This window comes from Anomalospiza imberbis, chromosome 1 (genome assembly GCF_031753505.1).
Source record: "Anomalospiza imberbis isolate Cuckoo-Finch-1a 21T00152 chromosome 1, ASM3175350v1, whole genome shotgun sequence".
Classification (NCBI taxonomy): Eukaryota; Metazoa; Chordata; class Aves; order Passeriformes; family Viduidae; genus Anomalospiza; species Anomalospiza imberbis.
Genome location: NC_089681.1, coordinates 7,592,918 through 7,608,892, shown reverse-complemented (window position 1 = coordinate 7,608,892; position 15,975 = coordinate 7,592,918). Strand labels below are relative to the sequence as shown.

Genomic DNA, 15,975 nt, shown 5'->3' with positions numbered 1-15,975 from the left:
CTTCTCTGTTCTACAGCTTCTCTGTTTTATACAGCTGTTCTAGTTTTCTTAAGTTTCAAAACAAACATTATTTTTTTTTTTACATTAGCAAAGTAAACTAGGAAGCGTTAACAATGTAATATTCTCTTTACTCAAATACCTTTGCTCTTGAGTTTTATGTTAACATGCAAACTGTAAATAAAGTTTTCAGTCTACAAAACGATGCATAGCAAGAAGTTAGCACAATGTTTAATGTGTGAGTGTGCAGCATTACAGGTAAAAAAACTAAGCATGATAAAATCATGAGAATCCAATTTTTTATATGAGATTAAAGAGCTTTTACTTATTTTGCTTATGAAAGTTGTTTGGTCAAATGTCAGATATCACTTGCTTGCAATAATGCAAATAAGTATTTCTTTTTTTCCCCTCTATTGACTAAAGACAACATGAATAACCTGTATGTGATAAATTGTTGCATTAGGTGACTAGAACTCACTGTAAGAAATCTAATAGCAGGAACTGTGCTACCACATGCCTGACTCCAAATCACTGTGGCAAAAGATGATTCTCACCCATCATGTTCCAAGGCATCAAACACACCCAGAGAAGCTGGATATGAGCCAAGACCTGTTTGCATAGTCCTTTATGAACTAAGCAAATAGAAAAAACATCCCATTTTACATTATTGAAAACCTACCATATGGTAACCAGGTGAAACGAAACAAAATTTTAATTTTGATAAAACAGAAGGTAACTAAACTCAGTCTCTAGAGTATTTCACTGACACTTTTGGTTACTATACTAACCCTCCTCTTTGCTAAGTCTTTACCAAACTTCCCTGTTAGAGCAGAGGCTCAATACTCCATCTCTAAGCAAAACTGAAGCAGTTTTACTAAGGGAAACTAAAAAAATTCAGATTAGAATAGATTAGATAATATTATCAGTTACAGAAAATGAAATTACACATTAATTTCACACCAATCTGTAGTATTAGGAAAAACACATTGCTGTAAAGCAGTGAACACTTTTCTGCATTACTTTGATAGCAAAAGTATTAAAACAACACACCAGTGAATTAAATCTGTAACTTTTGTCATTATTGCTTTAATTAAACAATAAGTAATAGAAACATAGAACTCAGCTGTTAATATATAACTCCATATCAGTGACTTGATATGGAAGCTCAGAGAATTTAATTTCTTGATAATTCTTTAGAATAATGGGTAACATACACAGAAAGTCAACAAATTACACACCTTTACTACTTTCAATAACAAAATTGATGTTTTTAACAAAATACTGCAGGCAAATCTTACATAGCTCCACAACTTTCTTCCACTGACATGTGCTCTTTTTTATTTATTGGCTTAAAATCTCCACAAGACAATTCTCATTTTTGTATAAAGAAAGCACGTGATGACAGTGTAAAACAGAACACTGAGGCCACAAGTGGATCCTCACATATGGCCTGAATGAGCAGCTGCACAAGTACAAACAAAAATTTGTCTCTCACACACGTTAAAAGTATTTTCTGAATGGCAGGGAGTATCAGTGAAGAGAAAAGAAACAAATCTGGGAAAAGTTGTATGGGACTTGCCCAGCACAAAGCAAATGAAACTAAAAAATAAGCCATCAAATGAGCACATAGGCAGGGCCTTGCAGAAAAACTAGTGGGTAATGCATAATACTCTTGCCCCCTTTGCAGAATATATCAAATTCTTATGCTATTTGTTTTCCTTTATTACTTTATAATACTAAAATAAATGTCAGATCATAGACTTCTCCTTAAACAAAGAAACACACACACACACACACTGCAAAATCCCAAGCATTTCTCTGATCCTGGGTGATTCCAGTTTCTAACCACAAGCCCAGAAATTATAAACTGCTGTCTATCCTTGGCAATGCAGTTGCTCCAATGAACACAGTCCCTCTTCTATGAATCATTCATTTATTTATAAGCTCATTCTAGGAATCTTGAGTACACTCCAGCAGTCTACATTCATATAAATATTTCCAATGAAGTTACTTGCAGTGCCTGCAATGCAGGCAAAAACCAGCTGAGAGTAGAGAAGATGAGAAAGTGTGAGGCAATTCACTCTGGGCTCAGGAGGTAACTTAGAACAAGCAGAATACAATACAAATAGATATAGACAGCTTTTATTAGATATTAATCTTTGTTACTTTCCCCTCTCAATTTCTTTTCAAGCCTTTTTGCTTGATGGTACTGTCTCCTTTTCCTTTTCATCTATAGTCCCTTCATTTCAAAGGATTTGTTTAATATCAGGCCTGAAAGGTCTTCCTTTATATGAATACATGAATAATTTTCCGAAATTGCTTTTCAGATCTATGAATACAGTAATTGAAACTAAATAGCAGCTTGTCAGACAGCAAGGTGCAACATCTGGCCCAAGCAGCTCAGAAACTTACAGAATCATCCCAAGATTTGGGTCGGAAAGGTCCTTAAAGACCCCCTTGTTCTGATCCCCCTGCCAAAGGCAGGGACACCTTCCACGAGACCAGGTTGCTCAGGGCCCCATCCAACCTGGCCTTGAACACTTCTAGGCATGGGGCATCCACAATTTATCTGGGTAATTTGTTCCAGTATCTCACAGTAAAGAATTTCTTCCTAACATCTATTACCTGGTATGACACCCAGGTGTCATATATGACAAATATGATTTACTTGTTATACTGCATAATGTGTCCACAGAAATCTGTTTTTGCTGTGTGAACCAAATACAGAAGACATTCTGATTTCCAAATCAGGAAAATTTTTATTAACTTCAATAAGATTCAAGTTTATCACTTCCAAATGCAAATGTCTCCCACCAGGAACAATTCTTCCCCCACAGAGATACCAATACACTGAGAAAAATTGGTGTTTCTATAGCATGATAAGGAATCTCTGGTCTTATTTGGAGCCCAGGTGCAAGATACATCTGATGCATCACAGAACAGGAAATTGAGTTGGCAAAGAAAGCTGCATGTGGGAAAATCACAGCCATTAATACAGCTCAGGGCTTCATTACAGAGCCCTGAGAAGAGACACTGACTTCATAGCTCCTACATGGATCTGATGCCTCATTATTACTCTAAAATGCCCGTCTTTTCCACAGGTGAATGTGGAAAACAGGCACAGCACTATTGTCAGCACAGGAAATATAAATGCTGTGTAAAGAGAGGAAGAGAAAGAAGGATGCAAAGCCAGAGATGGAAAGAACAGAAAAGGATGTTTCTGTTGTAGGCGACCTACAAGGACCATCCAGTCCAGGTGCCTGACCAATTCAGGGGTGACCAGAAGTTAAAGCTGTTGTTAAGGACATTGCCCAAATGCCCCTTACACACTGACAGCCTTCAGGCATTGATCACCTCTCTGGGAAGCCTCTTCCAGTTTCACCAACCTCTCTGTAAAGAAATGCTTCCTAATGTCCAGTCTAAGCCTCCCAGGCACAGTTTTGAACCATTCCAACGTGTTCCATCACTGTATCCCAAGGAGAAGAGCTCAGCGCCTCCCTCTCCCCTTCCCCTCTCAGGAAGCTGTCAGAGAGCAATGAGGTCACCCCTCAGCCTCCTCCAAGCCAGACAAGCCCAGAGCCCTCAGGTGCTCCTCACAGGACATGACTTCCAGGCCCATCCCCATCTTTGTTACCCTCTGGATACAGTCATGAACCTTCACATCCTCACCTGGTGGGTCCCAGCCCTGCACTCAGGGCTCCCACCCTGAGCACAGCAGACTAATCCTCTCTTTTTTTCTGCTGCTCATGCTGTGTTTCATGCACCCCAGCATGGGATTTATCCTCTGGGCTGCCACAGCTCACTGCTGGCTCCTGGAGAGCTGCTGCCAACCAGATCCTTGTCTGCAGGGCTGATCTCCCCACTCAGACTAGTGCCAGGCCTTGCCCCACCCTGGGGGCAGAAGCTGACATTTGACCTTGTTAAATTTCATCCTGTCCAATGTTCCAATGTGGTGGGAAAAGGATATCTGCCACAGGAAAAAGTTAAAGACTCTTTTCTCTCATCTCACTCCAATGTCTCCATTTTAAGGCTACTCTTGCATCTCAACAATTTTACAGTTCTTTTGTTTCAGTGGAAAAGAATCACCTTCACAAATGCATTTATCTGGCTCCTGAAGGGCAAGGAAAGCCTAATCAGTATAAGATTAATTTAATTTGTTCCAAACATTGCAAGTATGATCCCTAATTTATACTAGGAGAATTCATTCTCTCATATCGATTCCTAAAAGAAGCTACAGACAAATAATTCCTTGCAGTGCTCAGATATTTGGAAAGTTAAACAAAGTTCTCCATAGTGAAGAGTTTTCTTTCATCTGGGTGACTACAAAATAGAGGCTCTGAGTACTGACCAAGCAAATATTGCTTCCTTAAAACAACTGCAGGTTCCCCATGGACTTCCACTGCCTGTGAAAATAATCATAAAATTATACTATATATTCCTACTTTTTTATAGATATTTACTTTTAAAATTATTTGGTTGGGGTTTTTTTGACAAAAGGAAACAAAGAAACATTATATAAAACCAACAAAGACTCAGATTACTTATTGTATTTACACATTTTCCCCTTATAGAGCAAGTTTAAAGGGAGAGTCTATGACTGAGTTATCTTTCTGTGTCATGATTTCAGTATTTTAACAAGGATTAATGCCTTCAATAGAGAAATGTTATGCATTAATTATTTGGAAATAGCATTTAGAAATAATGTAACCTTAGAAGAATTAAATTTAATTCATTATCTAATACAACAGCATTATTTTGGTCTCTAATCCTCTTCAACAAAATCAGAAACTGAAGATTCCAAAAGATGAAACTGTTGGTAGTTTCTACTTAAAAACAGGGAAAACACTTTCTAAAATTATGAGTAACAAAGAGAGAAACTTAATTTTACCAAAAATTAAAATATTTTCCACACAATTTTATATTTAATCTGGCTTTCTCCTCTTCTTGCTCAATATTCCTCACACCAGGCACTAGAACTGAAGGAGCTTTACACCCATGAATGTACCTGACTGTATAATCAGTTGTTTGCTTTGGCTCATCTACCCAGTGTGTAACAGCAAAACCACTTACAGTAGCCAGACTAATCCTAAATTAGACTGTTAAGATTTCTGTTATACTACTAAAAAAATCCTGGCTTGCTTACACAGACAAGGTGTGCTTCCTTTGCCCATAAACAACATTCTGAGCATAACAACTCCTAACCTGTTTTACCTGTACTGTCTTTTCTCCCCAGATTTTTCTAGTGGGGAAGTAATTTGCTGCCATTTACTTTTCAGTCTCTTTCCTTATGTTTGCTGAACCTTACCTCGAGTTCAACCTTGCAGAATTGTCACAGAAATTTATCAGCAGAATGGTAGAAATTTATCATTTATTTCAACATGCAGTGATACTTGACTTACAAAAGGAGACAAACAAGTGTAAATGATAAATGCATGCCAAGAACAAATAGCACAGTCAAGGTCAAACAAAACTTTGGTTCCCACACCCTTAAAAACCAAGAACAAAGGACACTGAATGAAGGGTAAAAGGTGGCCATTTCAGAATTACTAAAAAGGAATAATGATTTATCACATAACACCCAATAAACTGAAGAACACATACTGCACAAAAGTTTACCTTCACACCAAGTTTGCTTCAGCAAAAAAAAAAAAAAAAACCAAAAAAAAAACCCCAAAAAATCTTATTTTGTGGAGATGTACCTTGTTGGATAAGAGCTTCAGCTGCAGGCTCCCCAGACCCTGCATTGACATACTCTTCATTGGGATGCTTCCTGTTGTAATGCCTCTTCAGGGAACCAGATATATTGCAGGAATAGTGGCAATGTGCACAGCGGAAGGGCTGGGAGCAAAAAGGAAAAATGTTGGACAGTATTTCCTCACCTCTTCAGGATACTGGTCTAAGCTGCAATGTTTTGATCCCAAGAAAATATGTTCATTTCTGGCTTTGGCATCTTTCAAGGAAACCCTCGAAAATTCAAAATAAATTGAAGTTGTAACTAAACATTACCTAAATTTGTTCCTTTTTATTATGTGCAAGACAACAAATATTCTCACTATTATAAGATTATTACCCAGTTTTTGCAATTCAGTAAATTGTGTATCTTCATAATTGATGAAAACAGGTCTGACCATGTGGAGACTCTCTACTATGAAATTACTCAGCTGCTGTGAGCTTTGGCCTGAAAAAGGGCAGGCAAAACAACTAAAATAACTGAAAGTACAACATGATTGTACAGCCAATCTAATTTTTCTTTTTTCCTTTCTTTTCCCCTTTCTTTCACCTCTCCCTGGCATTTGCATTTCTCTGACCATTTGGTGAGCTCATTTTGGCAACTAAATTAATTAATTTTAAAGAACACGTCTCTCTTCAACTAACAGAGAGAAAAATTCCTAAAGAAAGAAAAAAATAGGAAAACAAACATTTGAGCCTAAAGTTAATCTTTGATAATAACTTTCCGACTCAGATATATCACAGTTATAGGAAGCTTGACACAACCATTAGGTCCTGTAAAAGCATGCAGATGTTGACTGAAGTCCTCAGGGAAAAGTCAAGTACCTCAAAACAGGATGGAAAATGTTTCATGCAGAGCAGTCCCACCTAAAGCTCCTCAGCAGAAAATGGTTGGTATAGAAATGTTCATCCAGGAGCTGAATTTAAAGCAGGGAAATGTCTGCAGTCAGGGTACATTGATTAGAACACTCTCCTAAACTCATTGCTCGTGATCTTCCTTCAGGCTCCAAACAGCAAAAATAAGGAAGAAAAGTGATGTTCAGACTCCCTTAACCTTATGTTTCAGAGGGTACTGTAACATTCAGCTACTCAGTATTTCAGAGATGGGTACTCTCTTTCTATTGCTGAAACTGTCATTTTTTTAAAGAAAATAATCCAGACTGCTGTGCTCTTGTAGCACTCACTTGTGCAAGTCATGCATGTTACCTGCTATTAGATAGCAGGACTGCAAATTCATGGGGCTGGGAAATATGATGGATTAAAGGATCATTAGGTCACAAAAGTAGTGACATTTCTCTGAGCCTGATAAGCATGTAAACAACTGTCCTAGAAAGAGGCAAACATTTTTTGAACTCCTTTAAACAAATACTCCAGATTGATCTAATCCAGTGTTCAGTTCTCTTGACAATGTCCTGAATTGCCACACTTATGTGTAGGCAGATCCCAAGGTCAGAACCAGCTGCATTTCAAGAACTGCACTGTGAATGCATTCATCACTTTAGCCATCAAAAAAAAGAAAATTATGTATTTTCATTTACAAAAAAAATATTTTAAAAATTTTAAGTCTGGAGCAAAATCACAGAAGACAGAAGAATTATTTGTTCAAAATGTATAATCTCTTTAGATGACTTGTTTTGTCTTTCAAAACTTAAAGCATCATTGAAAAGACTGCTTGTCTTGTTGCTTTATGGTACTTGCTAAGAATACCTGCAGTGTACTCTTTATAGAAGTAAAATGATCTGTTAGATAATGAAAGATGTTACATATGAAAATAGTATGATGTTTTCAATAAGAAATATGTTCAATGTTAAGACAAAGCTTCACATTAAAATTAACATTTTCATAAATAAAAAATACTGTCTTTTCTGGAAAAGGAACCAGTATAATTCCTATTTACTGAATATAACATTTCACAATACATTCCATTAGGACCTATCACACTGAGAACCAATGTGACATTTAGAAATAAAAACATACTACCAATTATTAAAATAAACTGTATCTCTAATCTAAATACTTCATAGAAACAGTAACAATTTTCAAAACTCTTTCCAATGCATGTTTCAGATAAGTGCTTTAAGGTAAGTGTTTTAAAATTAATTCTCTTCAATTTTCTTCAAGTATATTAACTCATCTGTAGTACAAGAGACTGCAAATTTCAGGGAAAATTAAGGTGGGCAATGAACAGTGATATAGTGGATTTGCTTTCATACTTCCCTAGGACATTTTAAGGTACATATTAGATTCACTCACTCAAGGACTGACAATCAAATTTTGATAAATAAATTTGTTTCATATTGCAACATACAGATATTTTTGTCAAGTAAAATTACTAATTACAAACTGGTCATGAACAAATTACCCTATCTCAAAAGTCTGAATAAAAAGTCAAAATTTCCAAAATATTAAAATGTTTATATACTGTTAATTGCCATCAAACAAGAAAATATGCCCGTTTTAATAATAATCTAAAGTTCTGTGTATTTCCTAATAACTTTAAGCATGATTTATATGTTTTGTTACCTTGAAAGAGACATGTTGTTCCATATGACGTAGGAGCTGTGGTTTCTGGGCAGCTGTATAGTCACATACTGTGCATTTAAACTGCTTTCCTGCAATGGGAATAAGAAATGGAACAATTTTTCTATTTAATTTCAGAAAACGACTGACTCTATTTCCTTATAAAGATAAATTCCAAAATGCTAAGAATGAACAATAAGAGAAATCTGGCACTTGCTCTGCAAAATTTTGGTTAAATAGAGCTAAGAGCAGAATAAGGGAGGAAAAATGGCTCAAGTGCAATCTTTAAATTATAAGCATTAAATGCTCTGGATTCTCCTGGGATAGTCACTAGGGAAAGAAGAAAAAGAATAGTTATAGTGCACCCTAAATGGAAGAAGGAAATCCATTATTTACAACTGCAGGCACAGCTACTTTGCTATTTGTAAAGCACACTTGGAAATCCTTAAAACACCGATGTTTGATCATGTTCACACGGGTTCAGTCATTTCTGTCCCAAGCACTGAATTGCTATGATTCAAATACATTTTCCCCTCAAAGCAGTCTCTCTCACTAATCTATTTTCCCCCTTATGATCGAAATGAACACAATTTCTTTCCTTTTATTCACTGGGTTTCACATTCTCTTTCTCCTTATTTTGCCTCTAAGATTCTACCAGTCCTGCTACCTCCAGCCAAATTACAAAGTTCATTAAATACAGAAGGACTTAATTCTTGAATTAAATCTGCACAGCTGACAAATTGTATTTGACTGATGTGGAATAAGGATATGTTAAAAACTATTCCAAAAGTAAAAGAATCAAAAGGTAAAGTAGAAGTAGAATAATGTTCTGTATTATCACAAAGAGATGGGGTTTCTTTAGATTCCAGATGCTGATGAAAAAGGTAAAAGCATTTTATACTAAGTGTGGAAGTTCCTATAAAACATGGCTAAGAAGCACCTTCTGGTATCTAAATAAAATAATGAAAATCAGGCTTTCTGGTTTACTTCTAACCACAAGCAGTAATGGCCCTGGACTACAGAACTGCTTTTTATCATGTAACTCTTGAGAAGTCTGTCTTCTGGAAAAGAATAAATCAGACACAAAACTACTTTATAGTCCATGACTTAAAATGACCTTGCAGGGCTCTGATATTTGAACAAAAATTGCTTGGATTCATAAGTCAGGAAGACAAGACTCATAAACAGTGAAACAGTTTTCAAATGTACCTGTTTGTGAAATAACTGAAGAACACTATATGTGTGCTGCTAAGAACTTTTGCAGTGCTGTCACTACAGGAAGGAACACTGGGCAAAGAGAAACTGTCACTCAAAAGGCTGAAAGTCCCCTGACAAACCACATTCCTGCTGACAAATGTCCTTTTTCACAAGAGTTTGAAATGTAGGGAAAGTTTGCTGGGGTGGACTAAGTGAGGAAAATTACTTAAGACTCCACAGACAGTGAGATCCTGCTTTCACTGGAGACAATGGTCAAATTCACCTTCCAAAGGTACTGGGAATTTCTTGGAACAGTTTTGGAAGTGTGAAAAGCAAGGCAAAAGAGCTTAAGTCTTGGATTTAATTGTACCAGTCAAAAATGGAGGTTCACCAAAAAGGAACACAGAGTCATGGAATGGTTTGGGTTGGAAGGGACCTTAAAGGTCATCTTGTTCCAACCTGCCTCACCGCGGTGATGGGCTGGGACACCTTCCACTAGAAGTCACTGGAGTTATTCCAGAAGATGATGAGTTTGAAGCCAGCTAAAAAAGGCTCCTGGTAATAACAATGCCTCTAGAGCCAAGGTTTCAGCCTGACCTAACAGTAACTTATAGAAGAACACAGTTCCTCACATGGATTTAAATGTTTAAAGCTAACTTCATGCTTTTAAACCCAATCTAGACATGGCTAGATCCTGCTCAACTATAGTGCTAATTCTTAACAACACTAAATTTCAAAGCAGCCTCAGTTGAATTGCAGTAATGCCTTATACACACATAGATTTGTTCTAAGAAATCTAAGTAACACACAGGTGAAAACAAATTCAACTTTCATTACTGAATTTCACTTTGATTGTGCCAGATGGTAAAAACAAACCAGAAAGTTTTTGAAATGAAACTCCATAAGGTGATTTTTTTCAATGGGGCCATAGAAAGAGATATTTTTCTTTATAGACTGATCATGCTTGAAATTTTCTTTTCATTCAAATACAACAACTTGCCTCCTTCTCCTAGCAAGGAATCAGCTGAGGTTTCCATTTGGTAAGTAAAATCTTGATTTTCACATATGAAGCTTAGATGTGTGTGCCAGACCTACTTGTTACTGATCAAGTTAGTTCAAAATACTGGAAAGCACTTTTTGAATAACAAGTGATTTACCAACACATATAATTTCTGCAATAACTTTGGTAATAAAACAGTAACTAAAATCTTCCTGTAAGATGTAGCATATTGATGTAAAAGGGATCGTCTCTTCCACTTGAACACACAGACATAAGCATTAAAAAACATCTCTGACACAGAAACTTCAAATATATTCTAAAAATGTAAGAGAGCATTGTGTGCTTTCTCTGAAGATGTAATTTGAAAAAAAAAAGAATGTAAATAAAATGGTCAATAAAAAGTGGAATGAGGTTTCAGATAATTGCGTGAGTGACAAAGATCATGCTACTAAGTCATAATGAAGGTCTGAACAACTTATTCTGCTAAATAATTTACTCCAGTATGATAATCACATAATAATAAAGTCCTGTTGTGCTCTAAGCTTTGATATAAAATAGGATACTTTTCTGGATGTGCATCTTGCTTTTTTCAGTTATCATCACAGAAATAATAAAACTTCAGGGCAAATGAGGTGCCGAGTGTGAGACTGTAGAGAGTAAGTACTCAGGTTTGCCACTGGCTGATCAGACACCAGGATTCAAATAATATTCTCATAGAATAAAGCAGTAAGACACTTAAACACAGAACTATTGGCAATTTCAAATTTTTATTGAGATAAACAATTCTCTGTAAGAACAAGGAAGGCATACAAAGCCAACAAGAATTTCAGAGAAACCTAATATTTCAGAGACAGCTGTCTTTCATAGAAATTAATTTCACAAAGTTTTGAATTATTTCCCAAATGGTGTCTCCTGGGAATAAAACAAAGTCTATAAATCACATGTAAGTGTTCAACTGAAAAGCATTTGTTAATAAGGCCTGTGGTACAGCCAATATTTATTGTCCTAAAATAGATTTAATAAATAGATAACAGATTTATTGCACTTACCATCAGCAGTATGAAGGAGTTTATGGCTCTTCAAAGTGCCTTTTGATTTGAACTTTTTCCCACACATATCACAAAGGTGGGTTTTCTCTGTGCTGTGACGATTCATATGGGCTTTCAAGTTGCTCTTGCTGCGAGTGGCGTACTCACAGAGGGAACATTTGAAGGGTTTCACACCTAAAAATGAAAAAAATATACCATGAAACAACCAGGCTGTGCCTTTCCTGGCTGGACTTTTGCTTCAAAGAAATTTCAGATCATGTGAGCAACATGGTCAAAGAGAAACACTTCAAAATTTGGATCTCTACAAGTAAAAAATTTCATCTACAGCTTCTGTGTAAATGATGCTGAGCTCATGACTTGCTGAGAGAAAAGAGGAGTTTCACAATTGAATATTGCCCTACTGAAGCCAGGTACTGAGTTTGGCCAGGTACTGATATTTGGGCCTTGCTATGCCTACCCTTCATTTAGAAGTAAAATCCAGGCTGCCTATGTTTATGCTGAGCTGGTGTACGTGTCTCCCTCTAGAAGTCTTCAGATAACTCCCATTCTCTGTATCCTAAAATCAACAGTGAGGAAACTTGTAGTAAGGAGGAGTGCTTCATGAGGCAGTTAACATGAAAGCAGAAGTTAAATGTGCAAGCTGTGTTTTATTGTTAATTAGTGTCAGATTTGCTAATGGTTCAGGCATATAAAAGCACTTAAAACTTCACTTCCCTCAAACTGTCCAAAGCATATACAGAGATATGTCCAAAGCACATAGAGTGGGTCATCTAACAGAAGGTCTATAAGAACAAAGTAAATCCTTCAAAGAAAAGCTGAATAAATCTGAACTGGCAGAATAGTTCAACAATTTCATGAGGGTCTCCACATTTTAGATTGATGTTCGTGACCTTAAAATTAGATTTACAAGCATGAAGAATTACAACCTGCTTTAAGCAGATTTGATTGCACACTTTGATTTGGGAAGAAATTTCTATTCACCTCTTTCTCCTGATAGTTATATGACATGGGTTCCCAGTTCCAGTCAGAATAAAAGAACTTTGTCTATAGAATAAACGAGGAATTTCTCTAACCTACATTCTAGCTTACCTAAACTCCTTAATGGAGGAAAGGCCACTGGAGAGGAGCCCTGCTCTGTTACACAGGCCGGAAAGCTCAGAGTTAGAGCATCCAAACAAATACCGATACAGGAACACTTTGGGAACAAGATACCAGTTTGAGAGCACCAAATCCCATTATCCCCTTTATGCAGAGGGATGGCTAAAGAACCTAAAATCACAGGCAATCTGTTCCATAGATTACTAACATGACTAAAGAGCCTGTAAGCTGTAACCTTTTATAAAAATACACAGACTGGGTAGACATAAGATTTTCCTGCATAAATATTTTAAATTCAAGGCATTTTTAACCCACGTGTTGCCATATTACTGGAATTTCTCCCTAAAAAAAAGTCATAAATATGATGAGCATTATCTTAGGGGATTTTGATTACTGTCTGTGTCTGTGGCAGCTAGCTGCCATGCTCTACAGGATTTAATTAAAATACTCACAGAATTTATATTTATAAATCAAAGGAACTGAATTTCAATTGGTTTACTAAGAAATTTCCAGACCAAGGATTTTTGGACAAATGTAAAAGGAGCAGCAGAGACTCATAAGATGATACAGAAAATTACTTGATTCAAAATACTGAGCATATATTTAATTTACTTCTCCTTACTCACATAGAATACTTTATTGATATTTATGAATATGTTTTGGAAAAAAATTGCTTCAGAATTTTTTTAATTTTTATAAAACATTTAAAGTGTCTGTTCATGTTCTGAGTGTGAAGTTCCATATGTGATACAGAATCCATTAAACTAATTAATTAACCTCCAATGTAGCTTAAAGTTTTACATTCAAGTATAGAAATAAACTTAAATCTGTTTTTTTAATGTCAGCAAAGCTTCAGGGGAATATGAGACTCATTATATTCCCAAAAGCTTAAAACCAGAGTTTTACCTTCATGAGCCCAAATATGACGTTGAAGGTCTGATCCATTCTTCATGAAATAAAAATCACAGTGGGGACATTTCACAGCTCGTTTTCCAATAAGTCCTTTCAGCTGAACTCTTCTGCCAAGAATCTCAGAAATAGTAGTCATTGAAACCTCTGAGAAAAATGCAAAAGGTAGTAAGAACCAGAAGGACATGAGGGAATTTATTTTTTAAGTAACATTGAAGAGCTAGATCCTGATTCAGTACAACTCTTAAAAAGCCGTATTTCCTCTACTCCCACTCAAAACTGACTTGAGCAAAGAGCACAAGGACCTTTTTCTCCTTTAGGCCTTTTAGGATGCTCTGTCTTTTCTCTCCTGATCTGTGAACTCACTGTCCTCACTGCCTGTTTAAAAAAAATTTAGTATTTTAAATATAAAAAAACTTGATTAGGCCACTGGCACAAAAGAAAATTTTATTACTGTCACCCTTCCCCATAAGCTAAATTAGCAATTTTTTCTTCAATATTTTCAAAAGCTTTATTCATTATTTCACCCCAGATTTCCAGATGTCAAGGATCTGAAGACAATTCACTTCAGCCACAGCTACAATGGTCAGAATTCTGATAATCAGGCACTTTAAAGGGAAAACCAGGCTCATGGAATAAATGTGACTGGAAGGGACCTCTAAGGTCACCTACTCAAGCAGAGTCAGCTTTACAGTTCCATTTTCAAAGTTACATCAAGTTGCTTGGGGTCATATCCAGTCCTGTTCTGAACTTATCCAAGGATGCAGATTCTACAGCCTCTCTTGGCCCACTGCAGTTTTTAACCATCTTTACAGGCAAAACTGTTTTCCTAGTTCTAGTCAGAATCTTCTTGTTTCAACTGACACCCCTTCACTGTACAGCTCCAAGAAAAATCTATCTCTGTCTTCTTTTTAATTAGGTTGCTGAAGACAGCAATTAAGATTCCTCTCCTGGTCTTTTCTTACTCAAGCTAGACACACTCAATTCTCTGTATTTCCTTCATTTGAGATAATGTTTTGGTTGTCACAGGGAAAAAGTTCAAAATAATGAAGTTTAATTTAAAATGGCCCAGACGCATAATGAAAACACTGCCAGATGCTTTTAAAAATAAATCAAATTGCTCAATGCATGTCAGATGAATGAAATGCTATCTCCTGACTTAATGAAAGTACAACAGTCATGCAATCTAAACATTAAGACATGAAAGCTGGTGACATATTATGCCCCAAAACTTATAAATTTGAAAGTTCCTGTCTAAACTTCGATTTTTACCAAAATCACCTTGTCTCCTGATGATCGGTCCCAGAACGCAATCACAAAAATCCTGCCTGAACTCATATGCACAGGGAAAATAACCTCAAAAGGTAACTATAAAAGCCCATGAACTGAGCAGAGATAAGTTCTAAGGTACCAAAAAATGAAAAATACAGCCATAAGTCTGAACCCTCATTCTGCCTTTCATGGCTTAGATCCTTCATTCATGACTGCAGGCTAGGATGTCTGCTCAGTGGGGAGCTATGGAGTCTGATGCCTCTCATGCCTCAGAACTATTAAGAAATATATTAAATCTGACAGTGGATGAAAGGCAGATAATTCTGAGAGCTGGAACCAGAACCCAAGACTCCTCCTTCACTGCTGAGTACAAAAATCATTGGGCAATAAAGACAAGCTCTCTTATCTCTTTGGTTTGAAATACTAATCTGCCAAAGTCTATGGAGATTTTTGTCTCATTGCCTTCATGGGACCAAAATTCAACTCCTCTGCAAATATGGAAGAGGAAGGACGACTTTTTGATTTCATACTCTCTACTTGATGAAACAGAAGAGACAAGGGAGCAGGGCATGCTGAATGATACTAAGAAAGGAAGGAGAGGGGTAGTTCTAGGACATTTTAATGATAAATATGAAAAGTGTTTCAGTTTAAATTAATTTTTGATGTGTTGTTTTAAAATTCAATTCCTGTTAAATAGTACCCATCTCTCATCTTCATTAATTTTAATTTATATTTTTGAAAAAAACTGCACTCATGCCACTGCAGTATTTAATAGCTTATACCATCAGACCCCTCACATTTATATGGCTTGTAATTAGGTGTGGTGTACAAGGATTTCTTCCTGATTACAAGAAGAAAATTCACAGAAATAAAAAAGATTTGTGCATTAATTCTCCTCCATATATTAAAACAGGGTTGTTGCATAACTGTTGCATAGGCATATCGTAGATGTAGTATTTCTTTAGTGCCACAGAGATACATCTATTAAATCTGCTATTCTGCCTTTAAGCTCTATTCACCCCTGATACAAGAATGAAAAATGAAAACACAAAATACTGGTGCAGATTTTTAAACCTTACTTTTTAAAACCTTACTTCTATTGTAAGAGTTTAAAAGACCCACTTGAATTTAAAAAAAATTTACGCTATACTTTTTTAGAGGGATTCAGATACCACATGAATTGTTCAGGAGTATTTAAATCCA

The 15,975-nt window shown here is 36.2% G+C and overlaps 1 protein-coding gene across 4 annotated transcripts in view; it reads right to left on the bottom strand.

Annotated features, from left to right (window-relative positions):
- ZFAT (zinc finger and AT-hook domain containing) overlaps positions 1 to 15,975 on the bottom strand; it is a 75,610-nt gene that overhangs the window by 17,478 nt on the left and 42,157 nt on the right. For all 4 annotated transcript variants that reach the window (XM_068180512.1, XM_068180523.1, XM_068180533.1 and 1 more), the window contains exons 9-12: positions 13,498 to 13,647; positions 11,494 to 11,667; positions 8,251 to 8,339; positions 5,697 to 5,835 (exon numbers count right to left, since the gene is read on the bottom strand). In XM_068180512.1, coding sequence (XP_068036613.1) covers positions 5,697 to 5,835; positions 8,251 to 8,339; positions 11,494 to 11,667; positions 13,498 to 13,647 — 552 coding nt within the window. The remainder of the gene's footprint in view (positions 1 to 5,696; positions 5,836 to 8,250; positions 8,340 to 11,493; positions 11,668 to 13,497; positions 13,648 to 15,975) is intronic.